Below are 22,379 nucleotides of genomic sequence, written 5' to 3' on the forward strand. Positions count from 1 at the left end.
TGAAACTACGTTAATAAATTATGTAAAATTTATTATTTAAAGGACTGAACAAAGTCTTGGTTTCAGACTTATGAAGTCATCCACTGGAAACGTTGAAAGGTGACTGTGTACATATCTGTGAGAATTAATTAACTGTGAGCTGCTATTTTGGGTTCCTTACATCGATGTTTTAACACCTGGAGTACCTCACTATATCACATTAAAAAAAAAATATATATGTGGGTGTATGTTATGCAAGTATAAATGTACAACCATAAATGTGCATGTTTTATGCCACGTAGCGATATACTAGAAGATGATCCTTGATTGTTGCATTTCTTAATGTCAAAGAACAATTTGCTTTTTCATTTAAAAAAAAAAAGGGGGGGGGGGAGGAGAAAATGTTTACTACTTTTAAAGTTTGGTATGATAGTTAATTTGAGAGTTAATTGTAAATGACAAATTCTAGTGATCAAATTGTCATCAATGTTCTAATATGTTATACTTTTATTTCTGGACAACTTGTTTAAGCTCCCAGGAGGAGAGGCTAAACAAACAGTATTCAGCAAACAAAAGTTACCAGATGTTTATACTTTTTATCCTTCCTGGTTAGTTAGGAACTTCTGTAAGCTTCACTTAGTCTTTGTAGTGATTTTAATGATTTGTGATTTATCAGTGATGACCATTTTCCTAAGTATGTATTTTTTTAAGCTTTGTGCATCTGTTGTGTAGTCAAGTAGAACCTCAAGTCTGACAGCTCAAATGAGCTCACTTGAAAATGGAAGGGAACGGTAATGAAAAATGAGTCGCGTTTTCCCTATTAATATGAGTTCTGTGGAAGAAAAATTAAAATCATGTTTTAAGCTTTCTTACTGTGACACTGTAATATGGAATCATGCATTTTTATTAAATACAGGTTTAATGTTTTCTAATTTTTGTTTTGCTCAAGTAAGTTATTTGTTGTCCATGTTAATTAGTAAATAAATAGTAAATTGCCCTGTTCTCTGTATGTTTTACATGATTTGAAAACTGGGAAATAGTGTACTATTCTTAAAAGCTAAAGAATTATTTTAAATATATAGTTTAGAGGTTATCTCTATATATTTAAATATCTAACGTTGTTCTTCCCTAGTTTTACACTGCATTTTTAAGTTAGTGGCACTCTTATACAGTGTTTTTAATGACAAGAAGTAAGATTTGATAGGTATTCTCTGTATTGACTACTTGGAATCTTTGAGTTTCAAGTAAAAATGTAATACATAGGCTAACTAGAGGCTAACCTGGCAAATGGTAATGTTTATATTGTAGCAAACTTCAAGCTCATTTGTAGAGTACATTCAAGGCTGTCCATTTGTTCTGCTGAACAGCACTGGCATAACTACTTATTTTCATCTTACTCCAAGTTATAAATCATGTAGAGAACTGTCACAGATAAAAGGTGTGAAATTAATTAAGAGTTATAAGAACATTAAAAGACACCTATTCCAAATCACTTTTTCTTTCTCGTTTGTTTCTAGAGATTAAATAAAAATTTTTATAGTTCTGATTTACAGCAGGCATACATGACAAATTTCAGTGTTCTGTAATCAGTAAGTTCTGGGTTTTGCATGTCAGTACCTAAATGTCTAGGAGTTACAAGATAAGCAACATGCTAGCTTTTCTCTATCATAAATATAAGTTTATGGGCATGCAATAATGCTATCTTTTGGGAAAATTAATGATCTACATTACTAGGAAAGTCGAAGATCTTCCTTGTCATTCATATTGTAAATTGGTTTACTTTGTAATCCATTCCATCTGCTTACTTTTAGTAGGGCTGATGCTGACATTTGAACTATACAGTTTAGAAGAGTAATACTTAGATTTGATGAACTGCTATGACTTAATCTCAAAGCTACCACAATAAATAATAATGGGCAAGGTGTGCAAGATTATGCTTTTTTTTTTTTTTTTCGGTCATCCTATAATCAGTTAGAGGTTGAACTGAGACTTAGATTTTTTTCAATCCCAACAAAAAAAAACTTAAGGTTTAGCTGACTGAATTTTAGATATTGATAGTGAATGTGGGAAGCAATCTTAGTTGGCTAAGAGACATAAACTAAGATCAATTATAGTGTAATGGATGTAGCCCAAGATAAAGATGGGGAATCAGGAATATCATTCCATTATTTGGTGCCAAAATGAACAAATTTAATTTAGATGAATGAGTTTTTACCTGAAGTTCTAGGTCCAGAATGCCAAGTTGGGTGCTTAATACAGCTAAAATACTGTCTGTCTTTAAAAACACACATTTAAAAACTTGCTTAGATTTCATCTGCCTTTCATCTTTTTTCAATTTTGGAAAAAGATCAACTTTAAAAGTAGGAACTAATTTGTAACTAATTATTAATACAAAAAGGGCAAATATTTCAAAATAGAGGACTATTTTGATGTCAAATTTACGAAGTCTGATGACGTTTGTCCTAGAGTATGTAACAAACTAGATAAATTTGTTTCAGTACAATTCTCTCTAAGAATATGGTGGGCACATAAGCTTTCAGAAAACTTAAAGAAATTGCCTTCTGAATAACAAAAACTTGACATTTGCCCACCCTGAAAAAATTAGGGTGACTAACTCTGGATAAGTACAGAATAGATGTGGTATAGCTTAATTGCAGTGACACTTAAAGATATTCTCAAAGTAGAATGCCATAGATAAAATTTATGTTAAATAGGCATGATTTGACTGAATGAAAACTAGCCCATGGTAGCTAATCATTACTTTGATTACTTTGACTCAAAGAAAATGGAAATTCTGAAGAAAATATTCTGGTTCAAAACTTCTCACTGGTGATAAATAATCATGAATGATGAGAAGCTTAAATTGTAATTTAAAGCCAGTCTAATATGTTATAGTGCTTCGGAGGGCTCTCAAGGTTGATTTTGATCCAACTCAATGAACAATGATTTTGGATGAGGATTTGGAGGACCTAATCACAACGTCGTGAGTTTGCTGAGTATTTGGGCTAAATTTAGGGATAACAGTGGATGGAATTGCTTCAAAAACTTCTGTTTCATCAGAAATACCCTAGGAAAAGCTACTAAAGATGAAAACTTGTGACTGAGCATCTGCTTTTGTAAATAGAAGGAACTAGCAGAAAAACAGGCAATAGACAGTGAAGCTTTAGACCTACAGGATGGAAAAGCTGGAGAAATCCTGATAGTCAGGAGAGGGGTAATAGGAATTGGATTGCAAAGAATAATCCTTACTTGTGTAAGGTCCCTGAGTTGGTGATCAGAAGAGAGGATGGACCTTGTCTCCTGTTCCTGCTGTCCTGTAAACACAGAAAACCAGTGAGAGTGAACCCTAATGGGGAAGAGGTCCAAGCGTCCAGGTCTTTGGGCTTTAATCCCAAGCAGGGCAAGAGTTGAAGTGATTGAGCATTCAGTTCAAGAGAATCAGAAGGAGTATTTCATCATTTCACACTGTTTCCTTCCTCCCCCTCCCCCCAAAAAACAACAACACTTCCTATTCACTGAGAGGGTGGTCGCACACTGGAACAGGCTCCCCAGGGAAGTAGTCACTGCACCAAGCCTGTTGGAGTTTAAGAAGCGCTTGGACTGTGCGCTTAGTCACATGGTCTAAAATTTTGGGTAGACCTGTGTGGTGCCAGGAGTTGGACTCGATCCTTATGGGTCCCTTCCAACTCGGGATATTCTATGGTTCTATGTGTTGCCTTAGTGCAATGCCAAACAAAGCCAACTTAGTTAAGTGATTCATTCTCCCTTTGATAAATGCAACTTTGTAAATACTGGGTTTAATGTAATAATTGTACCTGAAAGCCTGGTTTTCTTTTATTACACAAAAATTACTGTAGCGCTGTGTAAACTGGTGTGAAACTTGCAACTTTAGTGTGAAACAGTGATGAAATTTTGACTTAGTTTAAAGGCTGGCATTTTAAAGTAAATCAGCAGTAACAGAAAATGTTTATCGTTTGCTGTGTAGTCTTTTTTTTTTTTTTGTATTCTGTTGTATCAAGAATTAAGAATTTAAGTAGCTGACAGACGGAAAATGTGATTGTGTGTTGTACATGCAGTTAGACTTGTAAGTGTGTATTGCACTTTTCAGTATTCCCCAAAAGTAGTCAGAAGTTTATTTGGGATGAGCTGAATTTAGGCCACTTCAATCACTATTTATTAAACTTTCTTTAACTGATCTAATCCTTACTTTGAAATGAAAAAATAACGAATGTCCTAAAATAGACTCAGTTGAATTAAATTTGGGAAAATGATTTACTTAAATCTTCAGTAGTTAAAACTCCATTGATCAAAAGATGGAAAAAAGTTTTTTCATCTTATGCCAGCAGGTTAATTTCTCAAATGAATCCAGAAGTTTATTATTTAGTATTTATAAAATTAATCCTGGCAGTGTTGAAGAATTAAATATGTTAATTCACAAAATAAGTGATGAAAAATACTGTTTCTTGGTAGACACAGTAGAGCACCTTCTTATGAATGGTGCCTTTTTCTAAATAACTGGTATGCCTACTATATGTGCAGGCAATCCTTACCTGCTAACGGCTTGCTAGATTTGCTTACAAACTGTTGTTTGAAAACATGTTTCAGACCTTCAGGTTATTTCAGATAAACACAATGTGTCCTGAAAGCGCCCATGTTTCAAAAAGAAATGAAAAATGTAGCAAATGGTGCTTCAAACTCTGAAATATTTCTTTGTGTATTCATACACAAATTGCAAATTTTGAAATAAAAAACTATTTAGCTGATTATCCATTTGAGGTTAATATATATTATTCAAAATATTGGAAATTTGGAGTTTTACAATTAGTTTATTCACAAGATGAGAAACTGAAAGATAGAGTCAAATCTTTGAGTGTCATTCGTTCTTCCATAACTGAAACAGACTGGAAAAATAACTGGTGCAAACTATTAATTTAGTTATTTTAATTGTACTTAGCTCTACCTATGTACTATGATAAAATAAGGGTTGACATTTTCATTTCAAGTTTCTAAATTTGTAATACGCTTTGTTTCTAGGTGATGAAACTGAAGTTTCAGAGTGTGATGTTACTGATGGCTCTTGCAAAGCTTTTAATGAACAAAAGAATAAGCACAATGGGGGGGTGAGAAAAACTAGAAGACTCCAAAAGGTCAGTTTAACTGGTCATATTGTTTGTTAAGCTCATTCTTGAAAAATCCAAGTGCCTTTGTACATGCAAATAGAACTTGCATGCTTTATTCACTATCCATTTTAACTTTTCTGACTCTTACTTTCCTTGAAATGTTATGTGGGTGGTGTTCAGATACGATGTCTATAACCCTGGAACTTAACTTTCTGGAAACTTGTGGCAGTCATGCCAAGATGACATTGTATAGGTCAGTAAGCCAGCTTTTATGGCGAGAAGTCTCTGAACTAACCTGAAAAGATGACTATCATTTTCGGATAAGTTACTAAATGGAATAGCTTTTATGTTTTTATATATGTATGTATATGTATGTATAGTGGATCATCCCCAATGGATGTATATGCAGAAGAAAGATTTATGCAATAGTTGCTTCTAGATTCAGGGTAAAGCTAAATTTATGATTTGAACTCAGTTTGCATGGGAACAAATGAAGTGAGACGACTGGGTCAGCACCGGATATTTTTTAGGTCATTTTCCCTTGCAAAAGTTTTGTTCTAATTACATATTTTCCTGTTGATCAGATCTATAAATAGAATCTCTTTTCATCAGTAGTGTAGCAGCAAGTCATACAATTAAAACAAGCACTGAATTGATCCAAGAATGGGAAGTCCTATAGCACTGAAAGATGTCTGATGTAATGATATGAAACAAATTAGATGTTTCGATAGTAGCTATTGGTGGAGTCTCAAAGAGTTTGATCAAAGTTTTTTAATGCCTTTCTTTCTGTAAAAGTTTCAAGCAGATACAATTACCAGACTGTTCAACCTTTTAAACAGCTTCAAAATAGAATATTATTCTCCATGGCTCAGTGATCTGCTCTGGGTTAAAATTACAATTTGACTTCCTGCCTGCATCTTATTGCTTGTAACTTTTCTTAATTATCTCTTCACCTTCTTTTCCTAAACATATACAGACATATTATTTGTATAACTAATAACTGTATTATATAGAATGTATATACCAAATTCACTCTAGATCTATGTCCTAGTAGAAACATTTTAAGACTGCTTACTTTTTAAGCTAAAGCACCTGTCCAGAACAGTTTCATTTCCCGTAACAGGAATCTTACTAAAGCTGCTAAGTATACATTTATACATCCACAGTCAGCGGCTCTTTGTAAGGCGATCTGCAGAAACAGTGTTTGGAGATTTGTCAGATATGTTGGTACTCATTCCTTCTCCTGAGTAATTACACGTTATATAGTAGTGCTAGATTTGATTTTATTGCTCTTAACAAAAGATCCCAACATAACCCTTACACAACAAAGAAAACCAAAAGGCAGTATCATTCCTATTTTTCAAAGCAGGAACCAAACTTTGGCCTTACAGACAGAGGTGGAATATTTAAATATTTCTCCTTGGTGTCTGCTAAACTGTCTCTGATGTAAAGCACACTCTTTGAGATGTTTAATAGTAACAAGAAATGGAGTAGTAGCTGGAGAAAATTCATATTCAATGTTTTGAGATAGCTTCTTGGATGTGAATGGATGTGAATCCATCCATTTCAGCAAGGTGATAATAAAATTTGATTCAAATGTGTGTAACATAGCATGTGCTCTGCGTCATGTTATGAATGTGATTTTGTAATTTTAAATGTATCTCGTTGCAGCTTGTGCAAATTCATATTGAGACAGTGTTCTCTTTTTTTAATTGAAACATAAGAAAGAACCGTACAAAAAGATTTTATGATGTTTAACTAGCCAATTGGCTGTTGCACTGAAAAAAAAATTACATCTTATTTTCTCTTCTTCCAGCAATTGTCTGTTAGTATGTATTAAATGTTTATGAATATATTTGTTTAGGATCTCTTAATAATATTTGAGATCTCTATAAATTTAAGATCTCTTAAATAATATATTTATTTAAGATCTCATACCTGTTATTTGAATGCATACATATGTGCAAACTTTGTAAAGGCAGTGTTGGAGATCCCTAGGAAATTTAAATAGTATATTATTTTGGATTAAATTAGACCAAGTATCTAAGTTTTTGTAAAGAATTAAGTTGCAAAGCTTTTCTGGTACCAGTTGCAATGCTTTCATGAAGCTTTTAAATAAATAAATATATAAACAGGACTTTTTTTTTTTAAATAAGTATAAACACTTTTTTAATGGCTGCAGTTTAATCACTACAATATTTTGCATGTTTGACAAGGTGAAAATGATGTTGTTAGAAAATATGAGTTTGTTTCCTTCACCTGAAGCACAAAGTATATGAGAGGAATAGCACAAATATGTATATTTAATGGGATTTTATTGAATCATAGTATTATGAAGGATTTTCTGATATTTATATAACTCTTAAAGTTTATCTTAAAATACAAGTACCAAAAAAAAAAAAGTAGCTTCCTAGCTATTTTTATTGAATGATAATTGAATTGAATTGTGTGTGTATCCCTGGACCTTTTCTGTCTTAAACAAACAAAAAACACGTAATATTTTACAATATATTAATTCCAGAGTGTATGCAGTTGTACTAAGTTGTTCCAATATAAGGCTTGAGGTCATGCTGCTGGTGTCCTGGGAACCCATTGTGAAGTGTAGTCTGTTAAATTTGTTATTAAGCTGTAAGTGTCTTAATTTGCAAAGCGATGTAAATTGCAGTTGTGTTTTTTTTTCCTAGAAACAGAGTTTGCAATCTAATCTCTTTAAGAGCTCTCTGGATGAGTGCAACTTGTAGACAATGTCCAACCTGAGACTTTTTGCAGTGCTATGCTACAGTTAGCACTACAATTGTAATTGTATGTGAATGCGTTTCAGTAGGCATTTGGAGTTTCCTGTGTGATAGTAAATTAAAAAAAAAATCTGTTGGAAATAGGCAAGGCATAAATGTTGCATTGTTTAGTTTCATGTTTATTTCACTTTGTCATTTGTAGTTTCTTTAATCTACTATAAATCAAAAGCTGTAGATTCTGTATATGTCTGCTATGCTATTGTGTTATGCATTTGTTTTCCTTGAACTCTTATGCAGGTTGAGTTTCTTTTGTTTTTTAGGTGAAGTCAAAATTTATAATGACTTTAAGTACTTTTATGTCACAATTTTAGATTACAACTCATATTTCCTTTTGTATATATACTATTTATATAGATGTCTTTATTGTACTCTTAACGTGGAAGACTTCTAATCATAGTTATTTAAAGGTGTATTATAAACTAACAAAAGCCATGAAGACAGAGCAGTTTATAACGGCAACTGTAGGCATGTTGGGGGAAGATGGGTAAGACTTTCAGGAATCTTTAATGGCATCAGGAACAAGCTGTTTTGATTTAAAAAAAAAAAAAATGGTGTGATGTATACATCAAAGTCTCTAAAGGTAGATCTAAAAAAAAGGGTGGGGTTGGGGGGGCCGTCTATGAGTAGTTCCTATAAAACTTACTAGTTTTGAGATACAGCAGCCCATACCTGAAGGCAGTTCATGCTGAGTTGTTGTGGATAGACACTGTGGATTAATGCCTATGAATGTCAGCAGGTGGCTTCCCTGCTCTAGAAATCTAAGCTAATGATTCTGGATTGCAGTGATAGAATAAAACGTTCACATATTGTGGTGCATTTTTCAATGATTCCGTGTAACTAAATATATGGCTCTTTGGTGCTTTGCATATAGAAGAAAAAGTGAAATACTTGTAAAGCCAAAAATATTCAAACCTTTGTTACAGTGGTGTTAATCTGTTGGTATGAGGGTTAAGTATTCATTTCGTTGCTTAGTGTCAGAAGATGTTTACATTTGTCACAACATTTGTCACATGTCACAAATGTAAACACTTTGCAGTTTAAACATATGGGAGAAAGCAATTCGTTATGCATAACAAATCAACTGCCGATTTTTTTCAAATAAAAAGTTGTTTCTTTTTTTTTTTAGAGGGATATGAGATAGTTATAGTTATCTTTCAAAGGACCTAACAGTGTCGCATCACCAGAAATGCAATTGCAGTAAATTTACACTCCAAAAAAAGACTCAAAATCCCGTCTTTTGAGTGAGTAGAACAAGCTCTTTAACCAAGTGGGGGAAAAAAAAAAAGTATCTTGAGGGATAATTAAAACCATATTTTGTCAGAGATGATAGCATGGACTTAACTGAATTCCCTTAAGTTTTGTTTGTAAACAGATACATCTTGGCTTGCATTTCCGTAGTTCTTGGATTTGGGTGAAGGTAAAGTTGTTAACACAGAACTTAGGAGATTTTTGAGAGAAGGAAAATTTTTACAAGAATTTAGGCTCATGCTGTAGAGAAATTGTGTGAAACAGGCCATCTTTAGATCCTGTTATCAAAATCCTTCTTTTTGGAAATATTTTATTCACGGCAAAACAAATTTAACATCCTGAAAAATCTGCAACTATAAAATGTGAAGCATCTGGCCAGAAATTCAAGAAAGCAGCTTTATGTCTATGTTCAAAATATGCATTTGACTGACTTAAACAGATTGTATATCTTTATGTTTTCCTTACAACTTTGATTTAAGCTGCTTTAAATAGGTACATATTTTAAACACTGATACTAGAAACGTTTCTTCAAGTTGTAATGTAAGTGAATATTAAACCAGCGTGAATTGTACGAGGTGGAAGCATACAAAAGCTCATTTACAGTTATCAGTGAAGAAACTGGATCTACACATTTCTGGTCTGAGGAAAATGCTTGATGTAGTGGGGACAGTGGACGGTTGCCCATTGAAAGTTATTGATTGCTTTGGGCTGTAGAGATGAGAAGAGTGAATATAGCTGCCAGTAATGAGTGCTTGCATGACACCATCAGGAAACTTTGATGATACTGACCAAACAAATGTCTGTTGGTGTGACTTTATGCATATCTGATTTGATCCCAGAATGTTTCATGAAGTAATCCTGAACGCGCCTGACCAACTCTACCTGATGACAAGTGAATAGTTGATTTTTGTTTACCTGTGGTTGTCTAGCTGACTCAACATAAAGATGAAGAAGGTGGGAAACAAGGTTTTGAGCAGACAGCATTATGAGACAACTTTGAAAGTAGTAGAAGGATTTAATGTTATACATCCCTGTAGAAAATTAGCTTCATTGGAGTGTCTGAAAGTTCTTTCCAGGAGATAGCTCAGTAAACGGTACCTTTGTATCTCATGATTTGAGAATGTTTTGTGTGTCTCATTTATATGTTTAATCTCATGAGTACTTCCATCCAACCTTTGCAATGCAGTTCTGGTTCTGTGCTTTGTCTCTCTAGTGAATTTGATCCCCACAGATCTCCCACATCTAGCTGAGGGCTTCCAGAACAGAAGCTGTACTGCAGGCATCTGCTACTGCACATTAGAGTGAGTGCTTTGTGCCATGCCCTGATGGCAACTGCTTCGTATCACCATTTAGGGACGCTACCATTCCTGCCAGGAAAATCTGTAGATTAACCTGGCGGCCTGATCTTATAATTAAGGCCTTGTGCCCTTAGAAATCATTCTCTTTATGACGGGTTTCATGCTAGCTTTTCTGGTCTACCTCGTGAAATCTTACAATCTACTTCTTAATTTGAAAAAAAAAAAAAAAAAAAAAAAGGCATATTTTTAAGTCACTCCCTTTCTGTGGCAAAAGGTTCAAACTCATCTCAACCCAACCCAAGTTAAGAGTGTTTCCTGTTCCCACAGGGACACTTGCAGCTGCTGTTCTCACCCTTGTAGGTTTTGCTGTTTGGAACACTGGAAACATGTACCAAGACAGTGATATAGGTCATGGTTGATTTTGCAATCATGGTGATTAATATCCAAGAGCTGAATTCACCCAACTTCTTATACAAAGTTCTCACTAACTTTCTTTCGTGTCAACAGATTTGTGTATTGGATCCTTTTCAGAACTTTACTCAAGAAATAAGGGGAAAAAACTTCTTTGTGTTTCTTCAATTCAGAAGATTGAGGGGTATGATGATTTTTGGACCAGAGAATATTAATAAAGCCTTACATAAAGTCAGAACATACTCTTAGGCAACTAGGAAATTGTTCTAGGGCCTCCTCTAGAACAAAAGAGGAAAAAAATAAGGGTACTCATTGAGAAGAAAATCCTGGAGTCCCAAGTCGTTTGAAATATGTCTATGGCATTCTTGAATTTGTTGGTGGAAGGGAGGCTTAGGTGCAAGAAACAGAACTCCTTTTCTCACTCAAATCATGAGGGAAACAGCGCATAAACATTGTGTAAGTAATGAGACCGCACACTCTCTGCTTCAGTGCTTGAGACATGCATACCTCACTGCTGAAGATGTGTGTGCTTGGTGTGACTTAACTCTAGTTACTGATAAATCACGGGTCTTTTCTGGTTTTGGAGTATACTGTTACATTTAACACTGAGGTCATAACAGTCATGCCAGAAAACCAAACAACACACTGGACTGCAGCTGATTTGGCAAAGATTGAGCCAAAGATTTCCTCCTTGGTACAGGGAGGAAAAGCAACCAATTAGATTTTTTTTTTTATTTTTTTTTAGTAAACTTAACTCTTGGAAAAATGAATATCCTGAATAAACTTACTGGTATCTGGTATAACTGTATAGGCTGGCAATGCTTTAGTTGATGGAACTGAAAATTATCATAAAACAATCTGAACAAAATACTTCCTAAACTCCCATTTCATCCGCATTTTACATATTGTCAGTATTTTTTTAGTGGATTAACATATACTACCATTCTTTTCTTCATCAAAAGTAAGCTATACATGGATTACTGGTGTCATCTTTGTAGAACTAAGAATGAGCTCACAAAGAAGTCTGCATGGTATAATAATATTTGTATGCAATCAGTTATAAATAGAAAAAATCTTGCACCACATTACTCCTTAATAGATGTACTTTGTGCTAGTAGAATCAGAAATGCTGAAATCAGCGGCCGTTCACTGTAATAATAAATAGTTCCATCCCTACATCCCAACTGCAATGGGACTGGTTTTCTTTGTGCCTTGGTGGCTAGAAGATGGTGGGTAGAAGGTGGCTAACAGATGGCTGATGAGGGCTTACAAATCACACCATGATTTTCACTGAAGCTGTTCTATTGTTGCCCGCTGCCTTTGGAATTTGTTTTTTAATCTCAGTTAGGGCACAGCTGAAGCTTTATGAAGTTCTTTTAGTCAGTCATAATTCAAGTGTCTGAAGAAAGTGTTCACTTCATCAGATCCAGCTATGAAAGCATAACCAGCTTTGATGTCTGAACAGATGAAACAGGTTCACTTTTACACCATGCTTAAATTTTTGTTGAAATTGTTCACAGAAGGGCACAAACTATTTTTGTGAATCTTAAAGGGGTGCCTTTGGGGTGCTTAAAAATTTCAACAGAAGAAAATTAACTGTGCCTGACTTTCTCACAGATCATTTGGAAAAGTGAGTACACATTTGAAATTATTTGCTGTTAATGATCAAATATATTTATGCTTTAGTGTAGTCTTTAAAATATTTCTGCTTGGATGTATGAGTTTTCTCTTTAACACTGTTTTGCCTCATATTTCTCTTTCTTTTGCCTTGTAATTTCTTTGGTTTCCTTCCTTTGCCATAATTTTAATTTTCTGTTAGCTACATTTTAGCTTAGATTGTTTCTCCTCATTTTAGCATCCACTTATTGAACTTCATGTCTGTCCCATTAGCAGTCTCTGCCTCTCCGTGTTTTCTCAAGTTTCATGCTATGTGGTCTAGAGGCAAAACTTTACTAGTAAAGACATTTGAGAACTGGGCTGCTGCTTTTCGTGAGCAATGCCAAGCAGGGAGCCAAACCTTAACTTTTACCTGTTGGAAAAACTTGGGCTTCCCATCAGAATGGGAAGCACTCCTGTTTGTGCTTTCTGGGAACCACTACAGAAAAGCTAATCTTGCTTGTTGGCTTTTTTTCATGTCATGTTGATTAACTATGAAATTTCTGGTTCAGAGATCTTGGCTTCCCACTTTGTTTCAGTCAAAGGAGTGGGACGGAACATCTTTGTTATGCTGCTCTTTTTTTCTCTGCTCTCCTGGAGGTATTCAGAGGATGTGTAGATACAGTGCTTAGGGACATGGTTTAGTGGTAGACTTGGCAGTGCTTGGTTAATGGTTGGACTTGATGATCTTGGAGGGCTTTTCCAACCTAAATGATTCTATGATTCCCTTACCCTTTGACTGTCCTACCAGAAAAAGTCAGCCACCGCCTTTGCTTGTGATCATAGTCAAATGAACCTGCTCCTTGAAATGCAGAATTGTCCCTTGAATTGCTGTGATATCTCTCCCTTGCTGCAGAACTCTGTGTGCCCCAGGGTTTTGTTTGTTTGCTTGCTCGGTTTTCATTTTGTTTTGTTTTAAATATGGGTGTTAGCTGTTATGGATGCATGTAAAAAACTGAAAATGTCTATTAGTTGTAAAGTGGCAGCACTAGTCTGAAAAGTCTCAAGCTATTGACCATCCTTAATCTTGCCATCAGAAGTTCTGGGGGTTCCCATGTCTGTGATTACAGGCTTTGTCATTTTTTTTCTGATATTTGGCATTGAGGGAAACCTGATTCCCAGGCACCTGTCACATCATTTTATTTTTCTGCTTTGTTATAGCCTGCTGTGGTGGTGGTGGTGGTGGGTGGTTTTTTTTTTTTCCATCTTTCCCCATAGTATTATTGATTTGGCTAGGATGGGTGCATTTTTCACATCTCTTTAGGACAAAAGCAGAAGTCTTGGTTTTGGTCAAGAGATTACAGTTGAAACTCAGTTTGCAGCTAAAGGAAACTGGAAAAATATCATTATCAAGGACTGATAAGTGGAGGAAGGCCAGCCAGAAAGTAGATTATAGCTTTGAATAATTGCTGTTTAAAACTACTGAATAGAAATCATTCACTACAATTACCAATTATTCTCAGCTCTGAGCCACAGCTACACGAATAGAATAAATTAATGTAGAACAATATAGAGAGCGTTTCTAAAAGCAGGTTTAAAGTTTTGGATCCTCTCATTACAACATTCCTAGATAAAAACAGAGTGAAATTAACCTAATTCTTGAATATTCCCATGCTACATGTGGCTCTGGTTTTTAGCTCATGTACTAGTAGGACTGAAGAATGTGACACCTGGAATACAGCTGTAAAAAATCAAGAACATGTCTAGGAGTTCTGAACCTATTTCAGAACCATCTGATGGAGCTACAATAGCCAAAGAAAAAAGGGCTTGGAAGAGTACAAACCAGATTGCATAATGCTCTTGTACTCTCTCTTGTACTTTATTTGCATATGAATGTACTTCTTCCCCCTGCCTCCCATTCAAAAAAAAAAAAAAAAAGTCCTTTATTGCTAGCATATTGGCCAAACCACACAAAGAAAGTATTTTGTTGACTCCTGAAGGTGAAAGTCTTTTCTTTCCACCACATCGTAGTATTCTCCTGAGTTTGAGAGTATGCTGAAGCTCCTTTCTTTCAGAACTTGTCAACTTTAAGGCATAAGACAAAGTGGTATTTATTGCTTGATATCCTTTCTTGGAAAAAAAAAAATGAGGTCTGGATCCTTGACCCAGAGACAAAATGAGATCTATTTTACTTAGGCTGGAGTTACTTGTAACAGTCACAAATGTAAAACTAATCCTATCAAGTAAATTCTTACCTTGAATGCACTTTCTTCTTAAGAATTGGCCAGGAAAACATATATTTAATGTCCATTTGCCATTTATGGCAAGCATCTTGTGACATTCTTAAAGAAATGAAATTTGAATTCACTTTTTTGAGAAGCAGGTTGCACAAAACAGGGGTTTTCTCTTTCTGTCCTGCAGCTCCAAGAAGCACCTGCTTAAACTTAAAAGCAAGAAAACTCATTTTGAGGTTGGTTGCCTCTTTTGTGGTGTAAGCCAGTTAACATGCAGGAAGTATCACATTGGGTTATATGTATCAGAATGATTAACAAATACTGCTTTCTTTGAGGTCCATGCTTCATATTTAAGAGGACTTGGAAAAATCTTGTTGGCAGATCCTAAAAAGAAATGCTTGATGCAACTGTATTCCTAAGAAACATATAAAGGAGAGCTGAAGCATGTAACTGTTCTATAGGTTTCTATTTCATAATACAGCCAGCATTCCAGACCTAAAAAATAATTCAGAAAGAAATGTGTTCTGATTTAGAGTACAGATATGCAATTTCTCTAGATTCAGAGACTAATGATAAATAAAAAGGGCCTGTTAACTTAATACCATCTTTTCCAATGTTTTATTAATAATAATCCTGCTTCAAATGTGCATTAGAATTCATAATGATGCTCACCAGATGTCTTTTTGCTAGTCAGAAAAGACAATGCTAACTCAAAAAACATTTTGCAATAAAAGCAAAATGTAAAATAAAACAGACACAAATAACATAGAAGAAAAATTGCATAGCAAGGGAGGGGAAAAAGCAATTAATTTGAAAAATGTACAACTAAAAATTAAAACATAGTTTGGCGAAGTTTTCTGTTTGGTAACTGTATTAAAGAGGACTGCTTGTCTTATTGAAGCAATAAAACAAAATGTTGTCTGCTTAGAAAATGACCTCTAACCTGCAGAAATATGTAGTTCTAGATGAAGATGAAATAATAGTTTGGAAGGAATTAAATTTATTCCAATTTCTACCTTCTGTATACATTTTTTTCTGCATTCTTGAGTCTTTGAATTGCATTGAGGTGCACTGACAAAACATTCAATTCACTATACCAGAATATTCACTATACCATCTTGTTTAATGCATGGTGTAGCATAAAAGCTATGATTCAAAAGCAGACTTTTCAGGGTAGTGCCAGGACAAGCTGCAGGTTTCTCAGTATGTGTGGACACAGTATTCTCACTTCTCTGAGATAAGGTTTTAAGGAACTGTTAACAAGCATCTCTGCCCTGAAGCTGAAAAAGCAGCCGTAGCATATCAAGGTGCTCTTGCCTTGGTTTATAGAAACTCTTTTAACACAACTTTGGCAATATCAGTGATCTGATTAGTAATGTTTCCATGATGTTTCACTTATTAAAAGCTATGAGGACAGGTATTTTTGTGCATGTTCTGAACAAGCACATCAGGATCTCTAAGGAACCTTCTTTTTCTCTAGGGAACCTGCTTTGGCAGGGGCGTTGGACCCGATGATCTCTTGAGGTCCCTTCCAACCCCTACAATTCTGTGATTGTGTGATCTCACTTTGGAGCTGGTACTATACAAGGGCTCCAATAACCTAGTGCAGTTGTTTGGTGTGGATTTAACTCCAGAGCTCTAGCCAAAGAGCTTCATTCAGATGGTAGTGAGGCTTGGCTTAAAATACTGAAGGAGAACATTATGGTCATGCTGAAGCATACCTACACTGAAGCATGCATATTTGACATAGATGAGGTTTTCAGCCCAGAAAGATTGGAGAAGAGTAAAATCTTGTTTTGAAGCCATGTTTTGTGCCTTGTGTTGTATTCCAGAATCCCATAAAGTAAATTCAACAACATGTATTAAGACTCCTGTAAATTGTGGCCCCACCTCTGACTTCAATCATATATCCTAACATGTTCTGTACCATGCCCAATACTGCAGTCTTTCTACCACAAGAACCCTTACTTGTTCATGAAATTTCAGTGTTTAAACTCAGTTCTGGGATTTATATCATTATGATTGAAAGTTTAATACTAATATTGTTACTATAATGCTATATTTCTATATTGTTGCAATACTGTATTATTTTTTGCTCTATCTCTGATTGAGAAATGTAATTGAAGGTCTGAAGCTCTGAATTCTTTAGCAGGGACATTGGGAGCTTACATCTTGTGGTTGTGGTAATATATTAGGGTGGGATTAGAAATGGGAACGATAATTTCTTATGGAGTGGTAGATGTCTAGAGAAATAATATTAAATTCATAGATTGATTTTGAAAATTAGGTAGAGTTGTTTTGAAATTATACGAAAGTCAATCGAACTTTTTCTACAAAATTAAAATGCTTATGTATACATACTTGTGCATGTTTATGTAGTTAAATAGCTTACCTAGTCGCATAATTGCATTCATAGTTACGTAGGTCTTAGCCACGATTTCAAAACCTCCTCTTACAGGATTATGTTGTTGACCATGTTATGTTTTGATGATCATCTTATGTTCAGTTATGCATGTCTCCAATACTGCTAAACTTAATGTTCTGTCCTACCTTTGTGCATGCTAAAGACTTTCATATTTATTACTGACAACTGAAGGATACCTCTTTTTCTTCTGACTTCTTTAATTCTAACTCATAAAATGCTTATTTAAAATGTATGAGGCAAACACTCCTTACACACAAGCTAGGGGAATCTGTTGGGAGGATACTTCTTAAGGTGTCTGTTTTAAGGATTGCTGTAATCTTTGAGTATACCTTGTTATACTATTATTTGGTTAACTTTCATTCATTAGGCTTGATTTGTGAGTATATTAGTATACTAGTAATAGTATAAATAAATAATATAAATTATAATATAAATAAATAAAAATATAGTATATTAGAATTATACTTTAAAATAAATATAATCTTGCTTCTTCAGCATCTCAGACAGTTTCTGCCAGTCTTTTGGAAGAAACCAGAATCATTTTAAGTTACAGGGTTTCTTTGTCAAAGTTCAGCTGCCTTTTCATTTCCAACTGATCAAGAGAAAGAAAAGGCAGAAGACAAATACTAACCTTTTCTTTTTTCTCTGTAGCACGCTAGACTGGAAATCCCTCACTTTTTTTTTTTAATGATTAAAAATTCCATTCTTTTTTTCTGCTACTGGATGCTTTGATACCAGATGTGATGAAGAGGTTTCCCTTTTTTTCTGTCTCCTTAAAGTTTAATGTTTTTAATATATGTGTTGATTAGTACAGCCTCTTCCACACATTGTACTGTAATTATGAACTTTAATCCTTTTAATGGGAAAGTTTCTAATTTAAGTGTTTTTTCCAAAGGAGAAATCTTTTCACATTTTTGATGTTTTCCTGTTTCTTTTATATCTTTAGCCAACAAGAACACTAGTTATGACGAGTATGTCTTCTGAGTAAGTATTAAACATTTTGACTCTTTAGTCAGCATGCAGTTAAACTTAAATGTTGATAATCTTTTCATGCCTATAAAAATGAAATTAATCTTTTGGCCATGTGTTAAAATTTTATTCTGTTATTCTGGCTAGAAACACGTGCATACCTGTGTGTGTCATTGCTATTTACATTGCGTAGGGACATACCTGTGTTTGTGTTCTTATGGTGCAGACTGAATTGTTCCATAGGTGAGCTCAATAGGGTTTCAGAGGAATAAAATCATAATATTAACCAAGTTTTGACTTTTTCTGAAACATAAGAGTTAGTTTTATGTAGTGAAGGATTCAGACTTCCAGCCCAAGACTTAGCCTTTTCCCCATATCCTCTGTTTCTCTAAAAAAATAAATCTTTTATTTTTATTTTTTTTTGAAACATCGGTTTAAAATGTTTTCTTTCATATAAATAGTTGCTGAAGAAATATCAGTTCTAGGCTTTTTAGCCACTTAGTTTCAAAATATTAGAAGCAGCTGCCACTGCATATTTGGGAAGAGTTAATATTTTTCTGGCATGCTCTTATCATTCTCTTAAAACTCTTAAAGCATAAAGACATCCAAGAAAAACACAATTCCATATTTTATACTATATTTGCTTACAGTTTTTAAAATTGTTTTTTGAAACTCAGGATATTTCTACTACCCTCAAATCTGTTTCAGTATTGAAGTAATTATGACAGTTGCATAGCGAGCACTCAGAAACAGCACTTAGTGGCTGTACTTTTAGAAATTCTTTGTAAATAGTTGTCAATAGCAATTAACAAATATACTACTATGTAGGTCAGAAAGGCAAAATGGTAGTAGTATTTTCCTTGTATTTAATGTGAGCGGATGCAAATAACACCAAGACTGTAAACATATTTTGCTAGTCATGCAGTACAGGATCACTGCGAGGGAGGGAAAAATAATAGCTACAGTGCAGATAAGGGTAGTGGAAAACAGACGTTGTGATGTGCCTAAAAGAAGAGAACAGATCCTGGCAGCTGGGGAGAAAAGTTCTTTTGTTGAAAGAGGTCATTAATGTTATTTATTTTATGTTAACATATGTTGAATTTTCTAAAAAAAAAAAAAAAAAAAAATACTATTTCATAAAATAAAAGTATCTGGTGATTAAAAATTGCTGTTCTTCAGAACTTCTTCATTAAGATTGTGCTTTTGGTTGTCTACAGTTGTAGGGATTCATCAACCTGTAAGCAGGTGGAGGGAAGGACATTCTTTCTGAAAAAACTAAAAGCAGAAAATTGTCTTCCAAAGGGCAACCCAGTGGCCAAAATCCCATTCTACTACTCAGTAGCTACAGCTACAAAAGTAACTCCTTTTGAAATTAAATGTCAAGATGCATGAATTCAGTAGTTTCATGGCATTGGGTTTTGTGATGATATTAAATGCTGCTCACAGATTCACAGCCAGTAGCTACCTATTTTTCTCAATCTCAAATTCAGTGAAATTTTGCTGTAAATTTGCATCCAGTTGGTTTTTGTTATTGTTGTAAATTTGTATCTGGAAGCTTTTTTTCAGCTGACCAAAGTATAAACTGGTGAGTTGTCAGTGTAACTTAAAAGATATTATACACATAGTCAAGGCCAGAGTTCACAGTAACCAGTGGCAGTATTTAGGCTGTTAAGTTAGTGGTTCAATTTCTAAGTGTGTCCACATACACTATCAACTTTTGACTTGTATGAAGATAATTTGCTATCCTGTTTGTTTTTACTATTCCTTTATTTGTTTGAAATTTCTTGGGAAAAAAAAATAATAACAGAACAGATTGCTGCCTTCTTTGTGAAGAATGTTTCACAGGTTTTGTTAGAATTCCTCTAAGTAGTATTTGCTTTAGCTGGGATATTTGGGGAGTTACAATTGTTACTCCACTTTCTGTGGAGTGAAATGTAGTGAGAACGAAGCAATCCCAGAGGCCTCAGGAGATGTTCTGACTGCTTGCATTATGTCAGTGATTAATTTCAATGCTTTACCTTAGAAGATCATCGCTGTGATATATATGACTTCATTCAAGGTTGTGCTTACTGTTTTTTGTCTTACGTAGCATGCCATAGACATTTCCGAGAAGGCACTGGAACCAGGCTTTCCTCTGCAGATCTTTGCTGTTCAGTTATAATAATGATCACTAATGAGAACAGGAGAACAGTAAATTGTTCTTATGCAACAGCTTTTCTGTACAGATACCAAGATCTCACTGTTTTCATGATGATGTATTTATGTGCTTCAGTGTAACTATGTAGAGAACTCAACTTAAAATTCCAGTTGTAGGTGGCCATTCTGTATTTTATACGCAGTCCATAAGGTGGTAGTTTTATTTAAGGGTAACTGAATTTTTAATTGAAATATTGACTCAGATGTAAAGGTAGCAAGAGAGAACTTTGACTTCTCTCTAAATTTAAACACAGCATTTTATTCAGATGATGAAAATCAGATACTTCCTAATGACATCCTCTGAAGAGTGCTGTGTCTGTTTAATTTCTTACTAATACTTTTTTGATAGTACTACAGAAGCAACCGAGAACAAAGCTCTGTTGTACTAGGCATTGTACACAAACAGTATGTTAGATAATTCCTAACTCAAAAAGCTTTTATTTAAACAAACAAGATAGATGTGGGGTACAAAAGAGCTTTGATATGCAAGTAGATATGATTGTGTGCTGACAGAAAAAGGTCTGTTTGGACTCTGTGGAAAGGCTAATAAATTTTGGGTTAGCAAATGGGTAGAGGCTGAGAGAGAAAAGGATAAGAAATGATTGGTGAGGAAAGAAGAGAGGTGGAAAAGTAAGAAAACTTGAGTTAATTTGTGTTGTGTATATATGCTTTTATAATCCTACATATCAATTCAACATATCATTTTTTCCTTTTGTTCTTTTTAGGGAGCAAAATACAGTAATTCAGGTGGTGAATAAACTTGGAGACTTCTTGTTCTCAAATGTTGTATGTGAAACAACAAGTCACGTAGTTACGGGGAGTCCTCGTCGTACCTTGAATGTTATGTTGGGAATTGCTCGTGGGTGTTGGATTGTTTCTTATGAATGGGTAAGAAATGTATTTTTTAGTACAAAATAAGTTTAATTTATTTTGTATAGCTGAAATATCAACCATGTTTATGTCCATGCTATATGCGATGCTGAGATACTCGAGCTTACATAAAGAGTTCACTCAATTAGAGTTAACATGTCTGTTTGAAGCTCTGCGTTACACTGAATACTGTCTTTCAGTACTTAATCTAACCAATGTATTCCTGTACTGCACCTCAGTGTATATTTTAGAAATGCTTGAAGACTCTTCGTCTCATGACAAATGCATTATTTTTGGACAGATTAGAGGATAAACAAAGCATTTCTGCTCAATGTTAGCCAAGTTATTTTATTCAGTTTGAATTTTTTGTGTACTTTTTTAATACATTTCTATTTTGTCCTTAAATATGTATTGTGTTCAGAATTGGTTAATAAAAATAAGAGGAAGTTATTAGATATTTTGCTGCATTGTGGGAAAACTGTTAAAAAAAGAAAAAAAAGGAAACCTTGTAGATGAGTAATTTGGACATTTTGTAATTTACAGAAATAATTCCCAGATGTCCAGATCAAATAAACGTTGTATTTCCTCAAAATTTCTTGTGGACCACCACATAAAGTTACCAGACTGTTACCATAAAGAGAAGATAATCATGAATTGCTGTACTGGGTTTAGCTGGGGTGGAATTACGTAATTTTCCTCATAGCAGCCCATGTGGTGTTGTGTTTTAGACTGGTGACCAAGGCAGTATTGGTAACACAACAGTGTTTTGACTGAACAGTGCTTGCACAGCATTAAGGCCTTCTCTGTTTTTTCAGTTATCCCCACCAACATGTAGTTTGGGAGGGGACACAGCCAAGAAAGCTGACCCAGCCTGACCAAACAGATATTCCATGCCATATAATGTCATGCTCAGCTGGGGGGAGGTTTTCCCAAAGTAGACATTGCTCGAAGACTGTCTGGGCATCAACCTGCTCATGCATCACTTGTACTTTTGCGATGCTTGTTTTTGATTTTTTTACTTTTTTTTTTTTTCCTTCACTTACTAAACAGTCTTCATCTTGACTCACGAGGTTTTTTTCTTGCATTTGCCCTTCTGATTCTCTCCCTCATCTTGCTGGGGTCTGGAGACTGAGCAGCAACTGGATGGGGGCTTACATGCCAGTCAGGATCAAACCACCTCAGTTGCTCACTATGATTATAGAGATCAACTGCAAGCCAGTTAATCTGGCATAACAGAT

General features: G+C 34.6%; 1 protein-coding gene across 2 annotated transcripts in view; it reads left to right on the forward strand.

The window, feature by feature from the left end:
• Positions 1 to 22,379, forward strand: part of MCPH1 (microcephalin 1) — a 128,326-nt gene that overhangs the window by 15,496 nt on the left and 90,451 nt on the right. For both annotated transcript variants that reach the window (XM_035543084.1, XM_050709477.1), the window contains exons 9-11: positions 5,014 to 5,126; positions 18,053 to 18,090; positions 20,997 to 21,159. In XM_035543084.1, the coding sequence (XP_035398977.1) occupies positions 5,014 to 5,126; positions 18,053 to 18,090; positions 20,997 to 21,159 (314 nt within the window). The remainder of the gene's footprint in view (positions 1 to 5,013; positions 5,127 to 18,052; positions 18,091 to 20,996; positions 21,160 to 22,379) is intronic.

Source organism: Cygnus atratus, chromosome 3, assembly GCF_013377495.2.
Source record: "Cygnus atratus isolate AKBS03 ecotype Queensland, Australia chromosome 3, CAtr_DNAZoo_HiC_assembly, whole genome shotgun sequence".
NCBI classification, from domain to species: domain Eukaryota; kingdom Metazoa; phylum Chordata; class Aves; order Anseriformes; family Anatidae; genus Cygnus; species Cygnus atratus.